The following is a 14,601-nucleotide window of genomic DNA, read 5'->3' on the forward strand; positions in this document are numbered from 1 at the left end:
TTCATTTAAAGTGAGAATAGCAGCACAATTGGAAGAGCGTAGTCAATGTCACTGAACTGTGAGTGTAGAAATTTTTGAAATGGTGTATCTTTGGCTATGTATATTTTCACCAAAAAAAAAAAAGGGAGAGGGTTGGTCATAAAACAGTATGTGTGCTACTGTTTCATGAGAAACTATTTGTTCTGTAAGCCTTCACATGAAGTACAATAAAAAAATAAACAGTAAAAAAAAAAAATTAATTAATAATGTCGTATGATGTATCAGCAGAATGAAACATCCTGTTTATGATAAATTTCAATAACTCAACTCATCCCTTTATAAATCACCTCCCATTTGTTTGTTTGAATACTGCCCTGTACCATGCACTGTCTTCTGTACCTAGAATTTTTAAAAAGACATAAATTTTAAAAAGATATAGTCCCTGCCCTCAGGGAGCTCATGAGGTTAAATAGCAGAAAAGTGTAAATGAGCAACTGTAATGTAGAAGATAAACATTAATGGAAGCATATACTTCAAAGTGTTACGACCCTTGAGCCTAAACCTTGGGTGGATAGAGTCCCTTATTGGTCCTTGATTTAGATTGATTCCCAAAGTTTATTTCTCATTTAGCCAGATGTCTCCAGCTGAAATTCCAGGTGCCTTCTAAGATGCTCTGGAGAATAACTGGAAGCATGTAGATACTATCTGAGAATTCATCTCTTAGGCATTTAAATGTAATGTCCCTGCCTTCTTTACTGGGTTGTCCTTAATAGGGCAAAAAAAATGTAACACAACCTTTCACTGACATGGTCAATTTCCAACCATCTAGAGAATGAGCTTTGCAACCCACTCATACTGATAAAATGTCCCAGTGACATGTCAACTTTGTAATAAAGACAAACATTTTCTTTCCAGGTTATAGTGTGTTGTCAAACGTGTCATTTTGTGTCTAATTTCCCAATCCTATTCTAAATTCACTAACATTCCTTAGTGAATTTTTCTATAATCCAGCTCTTCAAACTCTGAACCATGCTTAACCATTCCTTCACTGAGCTGAAACTGACATTTTTCATCCACATGGGTCATGTTTTTTAATCACTCAGGTATACTTCAGTCATTTGTGGATCATCCTTAGTTTTTGCTGCCTGCGTTAGTCACCGTATCTTTTATTGTTAATGTTACTAATAAAAATGTTGAGTCTTGTTTAAAAAAAAAAAAAAGTTACTGGAAAACCAGGGATAGAATAACTAATTGCAAACTACTTGGGGCCAAGTGTTGATCAGTAATCACTTTACTTCACAGAACAGGCAATATTAAAGCATTATTTTGAAGAAACTGTAGCAGATCTCTAGATACTATGAGCAGGTGAGCGTGGCTTTTAGGAAGAGAGTATTGCTAAAATAAGGAAGTGAGATGTAATCTTTGGAAAATAGCAAGAAATATGACTAGGATGCACAGTATACTTGGGTAAGAGTGACCAATAAAAATGAGAAAATGAAGTGTATATATAGTAGGGCCACATAGTTTATATTTTTAACCTACAGAAGATAAGCACTGAGGATTTTCAAGAGAGGAGTAGCTTAATTAAATTTGTATTTTCAAAAGATCCCTCTGACAGGTGTGAGGGAGGGAGAGTATTAGGTGGAGGGAGACTGAATAACAGTGGAAAAGACAACAGCTGTCTGGACCAACGCAGCAGTAATGGGGATGAAGAAAGAAGCATACATTACAGAAAAAGTCAGGAAGTAGAATGTAAAAGGACATAGAAAGAATGAACATGGGGGAGACAGGGAAGATGAGCAGAAGAGTACTTTGAGGCTTCTCGTATAAGTAAACAAGCGTTTTTAAACAAAAGAGGATTTTTTTTTACTCTCTGATTCCCATTTCCAATGTAACATAACAAAGATTAAACCGTCCCCCTAGTAGCTGTTCTACTCTCCTTCCGTTCAGAAACAAAATCCTAAGTTTTAGCTAGAGGTTATACATCCCAGCCTTCATTGCAGCTGTTACACCTGTAGGACCAATTTTTGGCAAAAGGAACATAAGGCAAAGTTACACGTGCAGATTCTTGGTTGCTTTCTTTAGAAAGAAAATTGTCCACTCCAATTTCTTTCATTTACATTTCCCACATGCACATGAGAACAAATAAGACGAAAAACAAAATAAAAAGATCCCGTTTCCTTTGATGACCTAGTGAAACAGCAGCATACTCTGACCTGCCTATGCTCTGGACCAGTAAGTGAGAAACAAATTTCTATCTTGAAGCAGCAAAGCAAAGTGATTAAGAGCATAAGCTGTCTCAGAACACCTAGATTCAAACTTCCACTTACTAGATATTTGAACAAGTTATATACGTACTCTGTGTCTCAGTTTCTTCATCTGTAAAATTAAGATACCTATCTCATAGTGTGCTTGTGAGTATTAAATTAGTTAATATATGTAAAATGCCAGGAAAAGAGTATGTATTATAAAAATGTTTATTACTGTTTTTGAGTCACTGAGCTGCTGGGTCTCTTTGTAACAGCAGCTCGATCTATTCTAACTAATATAGTTACCAAATTGCCTTACATGCTGTTTGGAAACACTGCGGACAGCAAAAATGAAGTGCTCGTATTATATATGGTAACCTGGGTTACAAATAAGAGCCCTAACAGTAGTTAGTCATGGATAAACAAGGGGAAAACTGGCGTTTGGAAATTAAATTAAATGCAATTAATTTAATTAATTAAATGCAAATCTAATTAAGCTACTCCTCTCTTGAAAATCCTCAGTGCTTATCTTCTGTAGGTTAAAAATATAAACTATGAGGCCCTACTATATATACACTTCATTTTCTCATTTTTATTTCTTCTTAATAAGAAAGGGACTGAATTTAGAAAATTCTATTGCAAACAAGAAAGACAACTGCCTGGATAGGACGAGGAAATAATGCAGTTCAGTACCAAACAGAAAGTACTTTTTGAATTTTTAGTCAAAACTTTCAATATTTTTCTTTATAATGGCATTTTTCTTTGGGTTTATATTCCAGATATAAAATGCCATATACCTTGGAGTATCTGAGACCTTCTTTTCCATTCCAACGATCTATTCTTGTACCATTACCAATAATGAACATTATCGTAGCTTAATCATACTATTAAACCAGGGAATAAAATTCAATTCTTGTTATTAGTTCTCAAAATGTCCTTAGTTCATTTATTGATTTATCATTCATTTGATTATTATAAAAATATTGGGAAAATATGTCTGCCAACATGAAACTAGTTACATTATACTACACCTATATGATAAAACCATTAACGCCATGAGTCAACACTTTCTGTAACGATACAGAAAGTATTATTCCAAAGGGTACTTTCCCATTACATTTTTTAACTGGTTTTTACTTAAACACATACACATATACATAGGAAAGCTACTAAATTTTATTTATGTATCTTGTAACTAGTACTTTATTGAACTTTTATTCTAAGTCAGGTTTTACAATTGATTCCCTTAGATTTTCTAGGTAGACAGTAATATCCTCCATAGATATTGATAAACATACCCCACTCTTTTAATGGTTGTCCTTACCTTTTCCTGGTTTACTGATTTGGCTACAGCTTGGAAAACCATGTTAAATAATAATGGTTGAGAGAGGCATTCTCTGACATTTCACTCTCTAACATTCATTTGTGATGCTAGCTATTGATTTTGGTTAGCTAATACTCAGCTTGTTCAGGAAATGCCTCCACTCTACCACTAGTTTCCTTAAGAGATTATATCTGGAACTGATCATTTTTTTATGAAATCTCTTTATGGCATTTACTGAGATAATCATTTGGTTTGCTTCCTTTGACCTACTGATGATAGATTTTATTAATTAAAGTCTTAGTACTACACTGAACTTACTTTCTTAAAAATAATCCTTACTTGGTCAAGGTGTCTTATTCTTGAAAAATACAGCTTAATTCAATTTGTCAATATTTTATTTGGAATTTTTACATTTATTTTTGAGTGACACTGTGCTATAGGTGGTTTCAGTATTCTTACCAGGCTTTGTTTTCAGCATCATGCTAGCTTCTAAACTTTCCCTTTTTTTCCATGCTCTGGAAAATAAACCATAGGAAAATTTCTAGAAAGTTGGGAGAACTAATCTATAAAGTCATCAGCATTTGGTATCTTCAGTGAAGACAACTTGACTGCCTATTCAATTTTAGGTTTTCTACTGTTTAGGTCCATTTTAGTTATTTCTATTTTCCTAAAACATTCTCCATTTCAATCATATTTTCAAATGTATTTGCAGGAGCTGTCTTTATCATCCATTTAGATTAGTTTAACCACCTATATTTAATTTGCCAAGAATTTAGAGGTTTACTAAAATCACCCACAAACACTGTGTTTCTGCCAGTTTCTCCTTGTTATTCAAATAATTATAGCTTTATCTATCTTTATTGTTTGACACGTGTTATTCTCTAGTTCGTATAAGATAATCTTTGCTCTACTGTTGTAAACTTTTTTGTCCTGTACTTATATTTTGTAAGATAGTAACACTGTCTTTCCCTCCACTTTTGAGCTGGGTAAAACAGACAGACATTTGCTAGTCCTTAAGCTTTCCATCTCTCTGGTTTAAGAGTTTCCAGTATTTATCAGCTAGTTGGATTTTGTTTTTTAATCCCATCTGAGAGTCTCTTTCTTCTAATATTTTATTCATTTGGGTATCTTATTACCAAAACTGCTTTGCACGTTCCTGCTTTATATTTAAGACTCTTAGGCTTTCATGCATTTTTGTATTTGCTTTACTTTTGTTTTGCTTTGTACTTACTTTCCTTGCTTTTATACAACAGTGATGGACCACTTCAGGAATTTTACCCAAGGGGGAAAAAAATATGTAATTTATATAGAATTCCAAAGTGTTCACAGTTTCTGAAGCCCATTCATGGATTTCTAGGGTCCTAAGGATCTCTGTTATAAATGTTATTTTTACATTTGAAAACACGTTATTTGGACCACACTTTCTATAATTATCATTTTAGAAATGCTAGAACAATGTAATATTGTGAAATCTATCAAAATAAATTTTAGTTTGTGTGAAAGACCCAGTTTATTATAACTGTATTCAATGTATCTTTGGCCAAAAATTATTTTCTATTTGGCATAATAATATTACAGAAATTATTTAGTATTATATATTTAACAGGTTTTAATGTTTAATATAATTATTCTTCATGTTTTCTGCATTCCTGACATCTTTAATTCATCATTTGATTGGCTATAGTAATAGCTGACATAACTAGTTTAGGAAGGACACCTGGACAACATTCTTATGTACCCTTACATAACTTAAAAATATATCTGTCACCTTTATATATGGATAATAATTTATATGAGTTCAGAAATGTTAAATCAGAATCCTTTTCCTTAAAATCTCTGTAGATGCTGCTTCACTATCTTTTGGCATTTAATGTTCCAGAGAATAAGTCTTGAGGATAGCTCAATTCATGCATTAAACAAATATTAAAATGCACACTTACTATGTGCTATACAATCTAATGGATACTTAGGATAAAATTAAAGAACAAAAAGAACAGTCCTTTCCTCATGGAGCTGATGTTCTAGCTGAGGAAGATAAAAAATAATAAAGACTGTGAGGCTAATATGTGAGAAAATAACACAGAGTAGAATGAAAGTATTTTCCATGTGTCTATGCAGTTACTGTTAGAATCATCCTCATGTCTTAATCATGAAGGCTAGTTAGTCAATGTAAATCTGCATAGCTAGTTCAGAGGTCCATCAGTCTGAGAAGAGGCAGAAAAGGGGCCAGCAGGAAAAGGTCATCTCTCTTATCATTTGCCCCCAGGTTTGGTGAATTTACTGAACTAGAGGCCAGCTTTCTATAGCTATCTGATTACTCTGAACACCGAATAAAAGAACACCACAGCATATATCCTACCTCCTTCCTGGTGTTACTACCTGCCGCATCATAGAGAAGCCTTACCAACTCTACCAATTAGAACTACCACTGAAATACCCATAACCCTAGGCTAAGATGTAGAACACAAAGGCATTCCAACTGCTCCCTGATTACCCCTCCAAATTAGGTGCTAGAGGCACCTCAATTGCAGCCAGAGATATTACATTTCTTAGAAGGGGGAGTTGACTCTCTTTAATCTATTCGTACCTCCACATATATCACAAAATCATCTATGTTTGTCCTATGAAGATGCTCCTCTTACCTAGTTTCTGATTTGGTACAGACTCTCCTATTTTTAAAATTTGTTGGTCATTTCAAATGAAATGGGAAGAAGCAATTAAATCATTGCTTTCATTAATCTATCTTACTTATAAGACTTAGTCTTTTAAATGAAATGGAAAAAAGCAATTAAATCATTGCTTTCATTAATCTATCTTACTTATAAGACTTAGTCTTTTAAATCTCTTAAAGCAGATTTCCAAATAATTCATTTTTATATTTTGTGTCAACTAAGCTTATACTTTAACAATTAAATATTTTAAAAATAAAATCATAGTAGTGTAACCTATGATATACACCACTGATAAATTTATATCAAGGATAATAAAACCAATAATTATCTGAAAATTATTTTAAATCACTTCTTTTAAATAATTATTTTCATATACAAAGGACCTTCAATTTTTTTTTCAAAAAAGTGATCAACTGACAAGAAAATACTGTAGAAGTTCTTTTAATAGCCTAGACTATTATCTCTTTTCCATTTTGCTAGATCGAATCAAGTAAATTCTACTTTTCTACAAATTAAGAAGTTTAAACTTTTACTTCCTTTTACTATACATTTGCAGTATTGTACAGAAAAATGCCAAACAGCCTACCCCTGATAATTACATATTTTCATTCAGGTAAATCATATGCAAGTTTTTGTTAAGCATAAGTCATAACATTTTTGGTGATTAGGTTTTTTTAACTTAAGAAATTGAAGTTCATTAAAAAGTTACAAATGTGAACCCAAATATAATTTCCTAAACATTTAATGTCTATATTCTTATACTGTGAAAATTTATATAAACTACCAAAGTATGTGCCTATGTGATACTTAATTAAATTTTTTCACAACTCACATTTACATACATGTAACTACTACCCTTAATTACTAGGCCTCTATTATACTGAAAGAAATAGAAACTAAAATGTGAAGGTTTCTTATGTTCATTAAAGCTTTCTTTCACAGAGGAGCTGAACACAAGTGAAAGAGTCCATAGAGTCGCATAATTCTAAGAGTCAACCAAAGCCAGCAGTAACCATGCAGTCCTACCTTCAGGCGGTAAACTGTAGAGCTGAGCCACAGGTCCAGTCACAGGAATGACCGGCAACTGGAAATGGAAGGAACTTTTAATCGTTGGGAGCGGCAGGCGATTTTTAGGGAAACACTTCCTCATTATCAGACTGGAGGTGTTGACAAGAGGATCAAGGGTCCTGACTGCCAAACATTCCTGTTTTTAAAGAAAAGAACAAACCTCATATCGAAAACTTAATACTCTTCCTTAGTTTAACTAAGTAGAAATCAGTACCATCTTTGGTGTTGAAAGTTATCAAGAGTACTACGTAATATCTATGAATGACTTAGGCAGACATTTAGCAAGCCAGGGGCATAAAAAAAAAAAGAGAAATTTTAAGCGAAGAAGAGAAAAAAAAGGATTAAGTAAGAAACTAAAAGTGAAAGAAATAAACAGGAACAGAGATGTGTATTCTGCTAAGTCTTTCTTAGAACTGTATCAGTTATCTCATAAGTTGGCTGTTCAACTTATAAAAGAATAAACTGAATATCACTATTTTAAGTTTTAAAAGACTGATTTGCCGCCCTGAAATCTAATCTTGAAAAGGGCTAAGATGAACTGTAGATTTGAAACTATGTCATATTACAATATTAATATTATTAACAATTGGCATTTAAATGATACTTTAACATGCTGTAAAATTTTCAATATATATTTTCAAATCTGACCCTTCCAACAGAGAAGAAATTAAGGGTCAGAAATGGTTAAGTGACATAAACAAGGTCCTCTTAGTAAGGCTTTAAACCCAGAATTTCTGGTTCCAAATACCATGGCTCCTTCCCATATATTAAGTATTCAAACTTCACTATACTACGAATAATAAAAAGACGTACAGATGATCGACCTAGAAGAGAAAAAATTAGGGTAAACATGAAACGTATGCTCAGACATCTTAACTACTGTCATGAAGAAAAAGATCATGTTTGTCATATGTAATGTCAAGAGAACACAACCAAGGAAAATGACTGGAATTCTCATAGAAGATTTCTTTCTAATAATTATAGCCTTCTGATGTAACAAAAGGGTTGCATCATAACATCTCCATTCCCCATAGCTGACAGTCTTCTACAGATGCTAGAAAGATCTTGTAGAAGATACTGTCAAGAGTGTTTATACTTCAGATGGCTGGCAGAATGAGGATCATCAAATCCAGGTTTCATTTCTGTATCTTCTCTATCCAAAAAGGTTCTATCCAGCAGAAGACATGCAGAACACACACAGACAATAGAACTGCCTTACCAGCAGTAAAACCCATTGCCGTCAAGTTGATTCCGACTCATAGTGACCTGACAGAACAGAGTAGGACTGCCCTGTAGGGTTTCCAAGGAGCGGCTGATGGATTCGAACTGCTGACCTTTTGGTTAGCAGCCGAGCTCTTAATCACTATGCCACCAGGGCTCCACTGGTAAAAGGTCCATAAATACCTTCTGCAGGAACACCCAAAACCGAGTAAAGCCAACTGCACATCCTAGAAAACACGGCTACATGGAATCCCTTCCTGCCCTTGGATGGATTTATACATGTTCCAGCCCTCTTTTATTTTATTTTATATTTTTTTTGGGGGGGTGGGGAGGAGATGGAACTCTCACTGCAGAGATGTGCTTTGACCAGCTTCTCCAGCTCAGTCTGCGATCATGTGTGATGAATGATTGCACCTTTTGGTTTTAAGATATGTTTAAATATATTTACAATACTTTTACTTTTCTAAGTATCTGTATACCAATTTGGCTTTAAGAACCAAATCATATCATTAGTACGTAATCACAATAATAGAAAGTAAAAAACTCACTTGTGAAGTGTTATACAAAATTTTCATTCCATTGGCATCAATAAATGCTTTTCTTCCCAACTTGATGTTTGTAACACTTTTTAAACTCTGTAAAATTCCTTTCCGAATGAGCATGTTTCTATGCCGATTATCATGGCGATGCCAATCTACATAAATTGTTAAAAGTACGTGGACATATCCTCTGTCTACAGCTCTCCTGGCATTTGTTTCTTTAACAAAAGAAAATTAAGAAAGAGTATTAAAAAGATGACAAGAAAAAACAAAATAAATCAAATTAAAAATATTACCTCAACACGGTGATGAATTATTTCTTGTCTTCCAAAAGAAAAAATAGCATTCATATTATTTAAATATTTTTTATCTAATAAAATAAATATGCTAAGTTCCACAGGGCAAATTACAGCATTTTCCAGAAACCTGTCCATATGCTGTTTAGTGGTTTATAAATATGAAAATCTCCTTAAAAAAAATAAAATTACACCTTGTTAAATGTTCATACTAAAAAAATGTCATGTATTTTAAAACTTATGAATAGATCTACTTTTATTACACCAAATGGAATATATAGCCTTTAACTTCCTAGCTGTGAATAACAGATTTTGTTAAAAGCTATTATCATTGTAACTTCTATTACAAACTGTGTTTTCATTGAAATTTACTCCATTGGATTGTACCTCTTATTACAAACTGTATGTGTTCCCATTGAAATTAATTTCTCTAATTACTCCATAATTATATAAATAGCCATGCCATAACAATACTAAGTTAGAAATACTTAATACAACTTTTAGTAAATGAAATGTAAGAAGTATTAGAAGTTAGTGCTTTCCAGTCATTAATTTTTTAATGTAATGAAAACTACATTAAAGGTTTTTTGTAAATGGCCAATTTCATTAGCGTAGAATTAACAGAAATAAATCCACAATGTGACCTGATTTTAATATTTTTGAAGTGTTACTATTTAAGATTATTAACTAAAAGGTTACATTTTAATAAGATGCCAGCAGGGAATCATGTCACATCAACATACTGAGCCACTCAGCACCATATCGGTCAGCCAATTATAACGAGCACAAGATGATGTGGAATACTAACCTATCAGAGGTCATTTCATTACAAAGGAATACCAATCTCTTCCTAACTCATAAAATGACCCCTTGGTTCACAGCATGAACACTAAAGCAATCCAACAGTAAGGCTCTGCTACTTTTAGATGCCTGAAAGATTTATAGCAGTTTCCAAATGTCCTATTACCAAAACCCAAACCCGCTGCCATCAAGTCAATTCTAACTCATAGCTACCCTACTGGACAGAATAGAACTGTCCATGGAGTTTCCAAGGCTGTAATCTTTACGGAAACAGAGTGCCACATCTTTCTCCTGTGGAGCAGCTGGTGGGTTCGAACTACCGACCTTTTAGTTAGCAGCCAAGCGCTTTAACCACAGTGCCACCAGGGCTCCTAAACAGGCTAACATGTACTTAAAACATTAAGATATTGGGACAATCAAACTTATGAATTCCCACTCAGAAATTACAGTTTGACATTAGAGAGTCAAAAGAAAACTGCCTGGGGGAGAAAGCTTTCTTATGTGAAAGCTTTAAAACCTCTATTGTGCCTAGAATAGCTAGGTTTGTTAAGGCTGTGTCTAACAAGTTTCATGTATTTATACTTTACTTACACTAACTGGAATATGTAAGTCTTTAGCTTACTAGCTATCTTGTTGTCTCTCTAATTAAAAAACAGCTCAGGTTCACCTTTAGGCTACGGTTTCTAATCTATACTCCAACAATGGCAAATGAACTGCCTGTCTTCCTGGACTATGTTTGTATACATATTCCTTGCTCTATATTCTCCCTGCATTTAATACAGTAGTGTAATTTATCCCTTTAAAGTGAATTACTGCTGCCTCATCCCCTGAAAAAAAAGCATTTTTTTAAAAAAATCAGTAAGAATGCTCCAAAATGCCATTGTAAATTTAAAAAATATGCAGTGTACTACTAAACATTATTTTGCATTGTTAAATTTTCATCCTGTTTAGTGTCATGTGTCATTAGAAAACACAGTAAGCGTAAACTAGATTCATTCTACTTGTCAGTTACTTTTTTATTTTGATGGAGTAAACAGGTCTGTTTGCCCACCACTCTCCTTTGAAGAATGAGGAAGGAAGTAAAAGCAAGACAGTTTAAAACTAAATATAACCGATGTCATTTTAAGTTAACTGACTTCTGTAAAATACTTGAAATTTATGAAGGTTTTATACTTTTCATTGACTTCGAATTAATGACTTACCATCAATGATTCTAATAATTAATAAGCTTTAATAAAAGTTTAATTTTAATAGCTATTCTATTCCATTCCAAATAAATAATATATGCCTGTACTAATCTGAGAATTAATCTTAAATCAAACTTAAGAGCAAGCTGGGTCTCACCCTTGGTTTTTTATGAACTGCCTGCTCATTATTTCTCCCTTGAGGGAGGGGAGGGCATTGAAAGCCATCAACACAGAGGTTTAAGACGAAAATGTTATTGTGGCTACATAAAATATTAATTGTAATCAACCAATCTTCCATGGGAGTGTCTTTTATTTCATAGCTATTACTGATACTACTAATGAAAAATTATTACTATTTAAAAGAGATACTGAGTATGTTGGAGAGAAAAAAAACACATAAATGTAGATGACTACCCTGCAAAGGCATCATACCATGGTAAGACAATTTACTCCAATGCTTTAGTCTTAAAAATAAAGAAAATAGTGCTTTATTTCTAACTGAAGTTAGACTAAAAATTTATATTACTTTTTTAATGCTATAAATTTGAATTTATGGTAGAAACAAAATTTCTAATAAGAGATTTCTAAGTGAAAATCATGTGTTACAGAGAGATACAGTGTTTGTTCAAGATATTTCTCACAGTAAAAGTTCTCAATACCATGTTAGCTTCACTTTAAAAAAATAATACTTATATAATATTTACATATTATTTTCCTCTACTAACAAGGTTTTATGTTTATATAAATAACTTAGAAATAGGAAGTCAATGTACTGGAACAAATTATATAACTTTACTAAATAAATTATAGCTCAAGCAACAAAATATGACATTAATTACAATGTATATCAACTGTACTAGATGATCAAATCAATTTTTACATTAAAATATCATAATCCAGCTTTATAACTTTGGAATTTTGGACACAGACTACATCTACATCTCCAGTTTCTTTAACACGGTAGATAGATACTCAGAGAAACAGAATCTAGTATTTCTAGTATTTAAAAACTTACTTGATTTTAGCAATGCAGCAAGAGTGTCTAAAGCAACCCTGTCAACACGAGAAAACACAAACAACAACAAAACTAGTAAAATTAATCTAGAATAGTAAATCCATACAATCTTTTTAGATAAATAATTATTCTATTATCTGTTGCAAAATTTATCCTTGTTATCAGACAATTACATATGGCGCTTCTCAGTATGCACCTCTCCCTTCAGCTTAAAATCAGATTTGAGGAAGACTGAAATATCAATAGAAAAACACACCAAAAAAAAACTTGTTTTAAAAAGAAAATTAGCAATGCCTAACTATAACAGAAGTTAGATAAATGGAATCAATTATGGTATCCATATTTGATCGCGATAGAGTTCACAAATGAACCATATACTATTTTAAGAATTACCCTGACCCACAAAGGGATTAAAACAAAAGCACACTTTAATACAAATTCAGTTCATAATTCCAAAATTCTATATATTTCCTTAGCTTTCTAACTTGAAAAGTCTCTTAGCTTTATCAAGCAATAACCATCATATATAAAGGTTATAACAAATGTAAAATATTTTGGAAGTTGGAGGTTTGGGGAGAGGAAGCACTTAATGTTTTTTAGCCATAAGGCACCAAAGAGAATAAGGAGCCTAACTTACGTCTCAAAAACTCTTACTACCTATTAGAGGACAAAGGAATAGTTCTAAATATTGAAGGTGCTTATATTTCTTTGACAATAAATACACATGGTGAAATCAACTGCCATTAATCAACTTTAAACAGCACCACTTTTTTAACAGCACAACTATGAAACAATAGTTTTTAAAAAATGAGTTACTGAAGAAATGGCACTGAATTTCAATAACTATAAAAATATACAGCTACGCACTACGGTACCTCTCAGTAAGATTTCAAGTAGTATAATTAATTTGCATTACAAATATGTATGTTTTCAAGCTGAAGCATTTCATTCATCATTAAGCATTTACTGAATGCCTGCTAGATACCCACAGTAGTAGGTTCTTCATAGAAAGAACATTAAAAGACAAATTTATGTCTTCCACAAATAGTTTTGCAGTCTAGATAAGGTAAGAACATGTAAACACCTATGGAAAAACTATTTGACAAATAAAAAGAAAAATGAGTCAACAGAGTAGAAGCTGCACACATTAGTGGTAAAGGAGAGGTAATATGTCCAGATGTGGGGAAAGGTAAAACATATAACTGATTAGAAGGAAGTTTAAGATGGATATTGACTCATCGTAAAACCTGAAAAAATAATTCAGGACTAAGTACAGAGCGAGTGCTCAACAACATTCATTACTGTTAAGCCCTAGAGCAAGTTATTAATAGTTACACTTTGGTTTATTGACACCAATAAGCAACCATGTAAACCTTTATTTATGATAAAAAACAAACAAACTCATTGCCATTGAGTCGATTCAAACTCACAGCGACCCTGTAGGAGTAGAACTGCCCATAGGGCTTCCAAGGTTAATTTTTATGGAAGCAAACTGCCACATCTTTCTCCCATGGAGCAACTGGTGGGTTCAAACCACCCACCTTTCAGTTATCCACTGAGCACTCAACCACTGTGCCACCAGGGCTCCTATTTATGTTAGCAATTTGTAAAATAAAAGCAAAACTGTTAAGAGTGACAGAAAAATCTGGAAATGGCTGGTGGTGATGGTTGCAAAACATGATGAATGTAATTAATGTCACTAAATTGTACATGTAAAAAATACTGAAGTGGCAAATGTTTTGTTTTATATAATGAGCATTATGAAGTTATGTATAGAATTTTCTGAATTATCAGTAAGAAACTTTCCATAGTTTTATACAGTTACACAATAAAATGTACATGAGATTACAAAACTATCAGAATAAGGATGGCTTTAAATTGGTTCTATGTTTACTACATAGAACTAAATGGATACTTTCAGTGAAATGTAATTTATGAAAAAAATGAGGAAGAAAACTGTACTTCAGCAAGCCTTGATAAATGCCACAGACCATTATAAGTGCTTTACTGTTTTCTAGTTTAATTCTTAAAACAATTCTGATCCATAGAATTGGCACATTTTAAGGATAAGGAAACTAAGAATTTTAGAAGTTATATAACTTGCCTAGGGTCACATAAAACTAAATTGTATAGAAAATGAATAATCTAAGCATCTTGTTGAGAAATAAATGGTGAAATCAGAACTGTCAGTCTCCTTTTGAGAAGACAATCTGGACTTCCGCTTCAGCCAAGATAAAGTAACATGAACCA

The 14,601-nt window shown here is 32.8% G+C and overlaps 1 protein-coding gene across 5 annotated transcripts in view; it reads right to left on the reverse strand.

The window, feature by feature from the left end:
* Positions 1 to 14,601, reverse strand: part of AGTPBP1 (ATP/GTP binding carboxypeptidase 1) — a 201,717-nt gene that overhangs the window by 115,502 nt on the left and 71,614 nt on the right. For 4 of the 5 annotated variants that reach the window (XM_023735793.1, XM_012556959.2, XM_023735795.1 and 1 more), the window contains exons 9-11: positions 12,352 to 12,389; positions 9,062 to 9,270; positions 7,251 to 7,428 (exon numbers count right to left, since the gene is read on the reverse strand). In XM_023735793.1, the coding sequence (XP_023591561.1) occupies positions 7,251 to 7,428; positions 9,062 to 9,270; positions 12,352 to 12,389 (425 nt within the window). The remainder of the gene's footprint in view (positions 1 to 7,250; positions 7,429 to 9,061; positions 9,271 to 12,351; positions 12,390 to 14,601) is intronic. The other variant, XM_023735796.1, reaches the window with a different exon arrangement.

Source organism: Trichechus manatus, unplaced genomic scaffold (genome assembly GCF_000243295.1).
Source record: "Trichechus manatus latirostris isolate Lorelei unplaced genomic scaffold, TriManLat1.0 scaffold00082, whole genome shotgun sequence".
Taxonomy (NCBI): domain Eukaryota; kingdom Metazoa; phylum Chordata; class Mammalia; order Sirenia; family Trichechidae; genus Trichechus; species Trichechus manatus.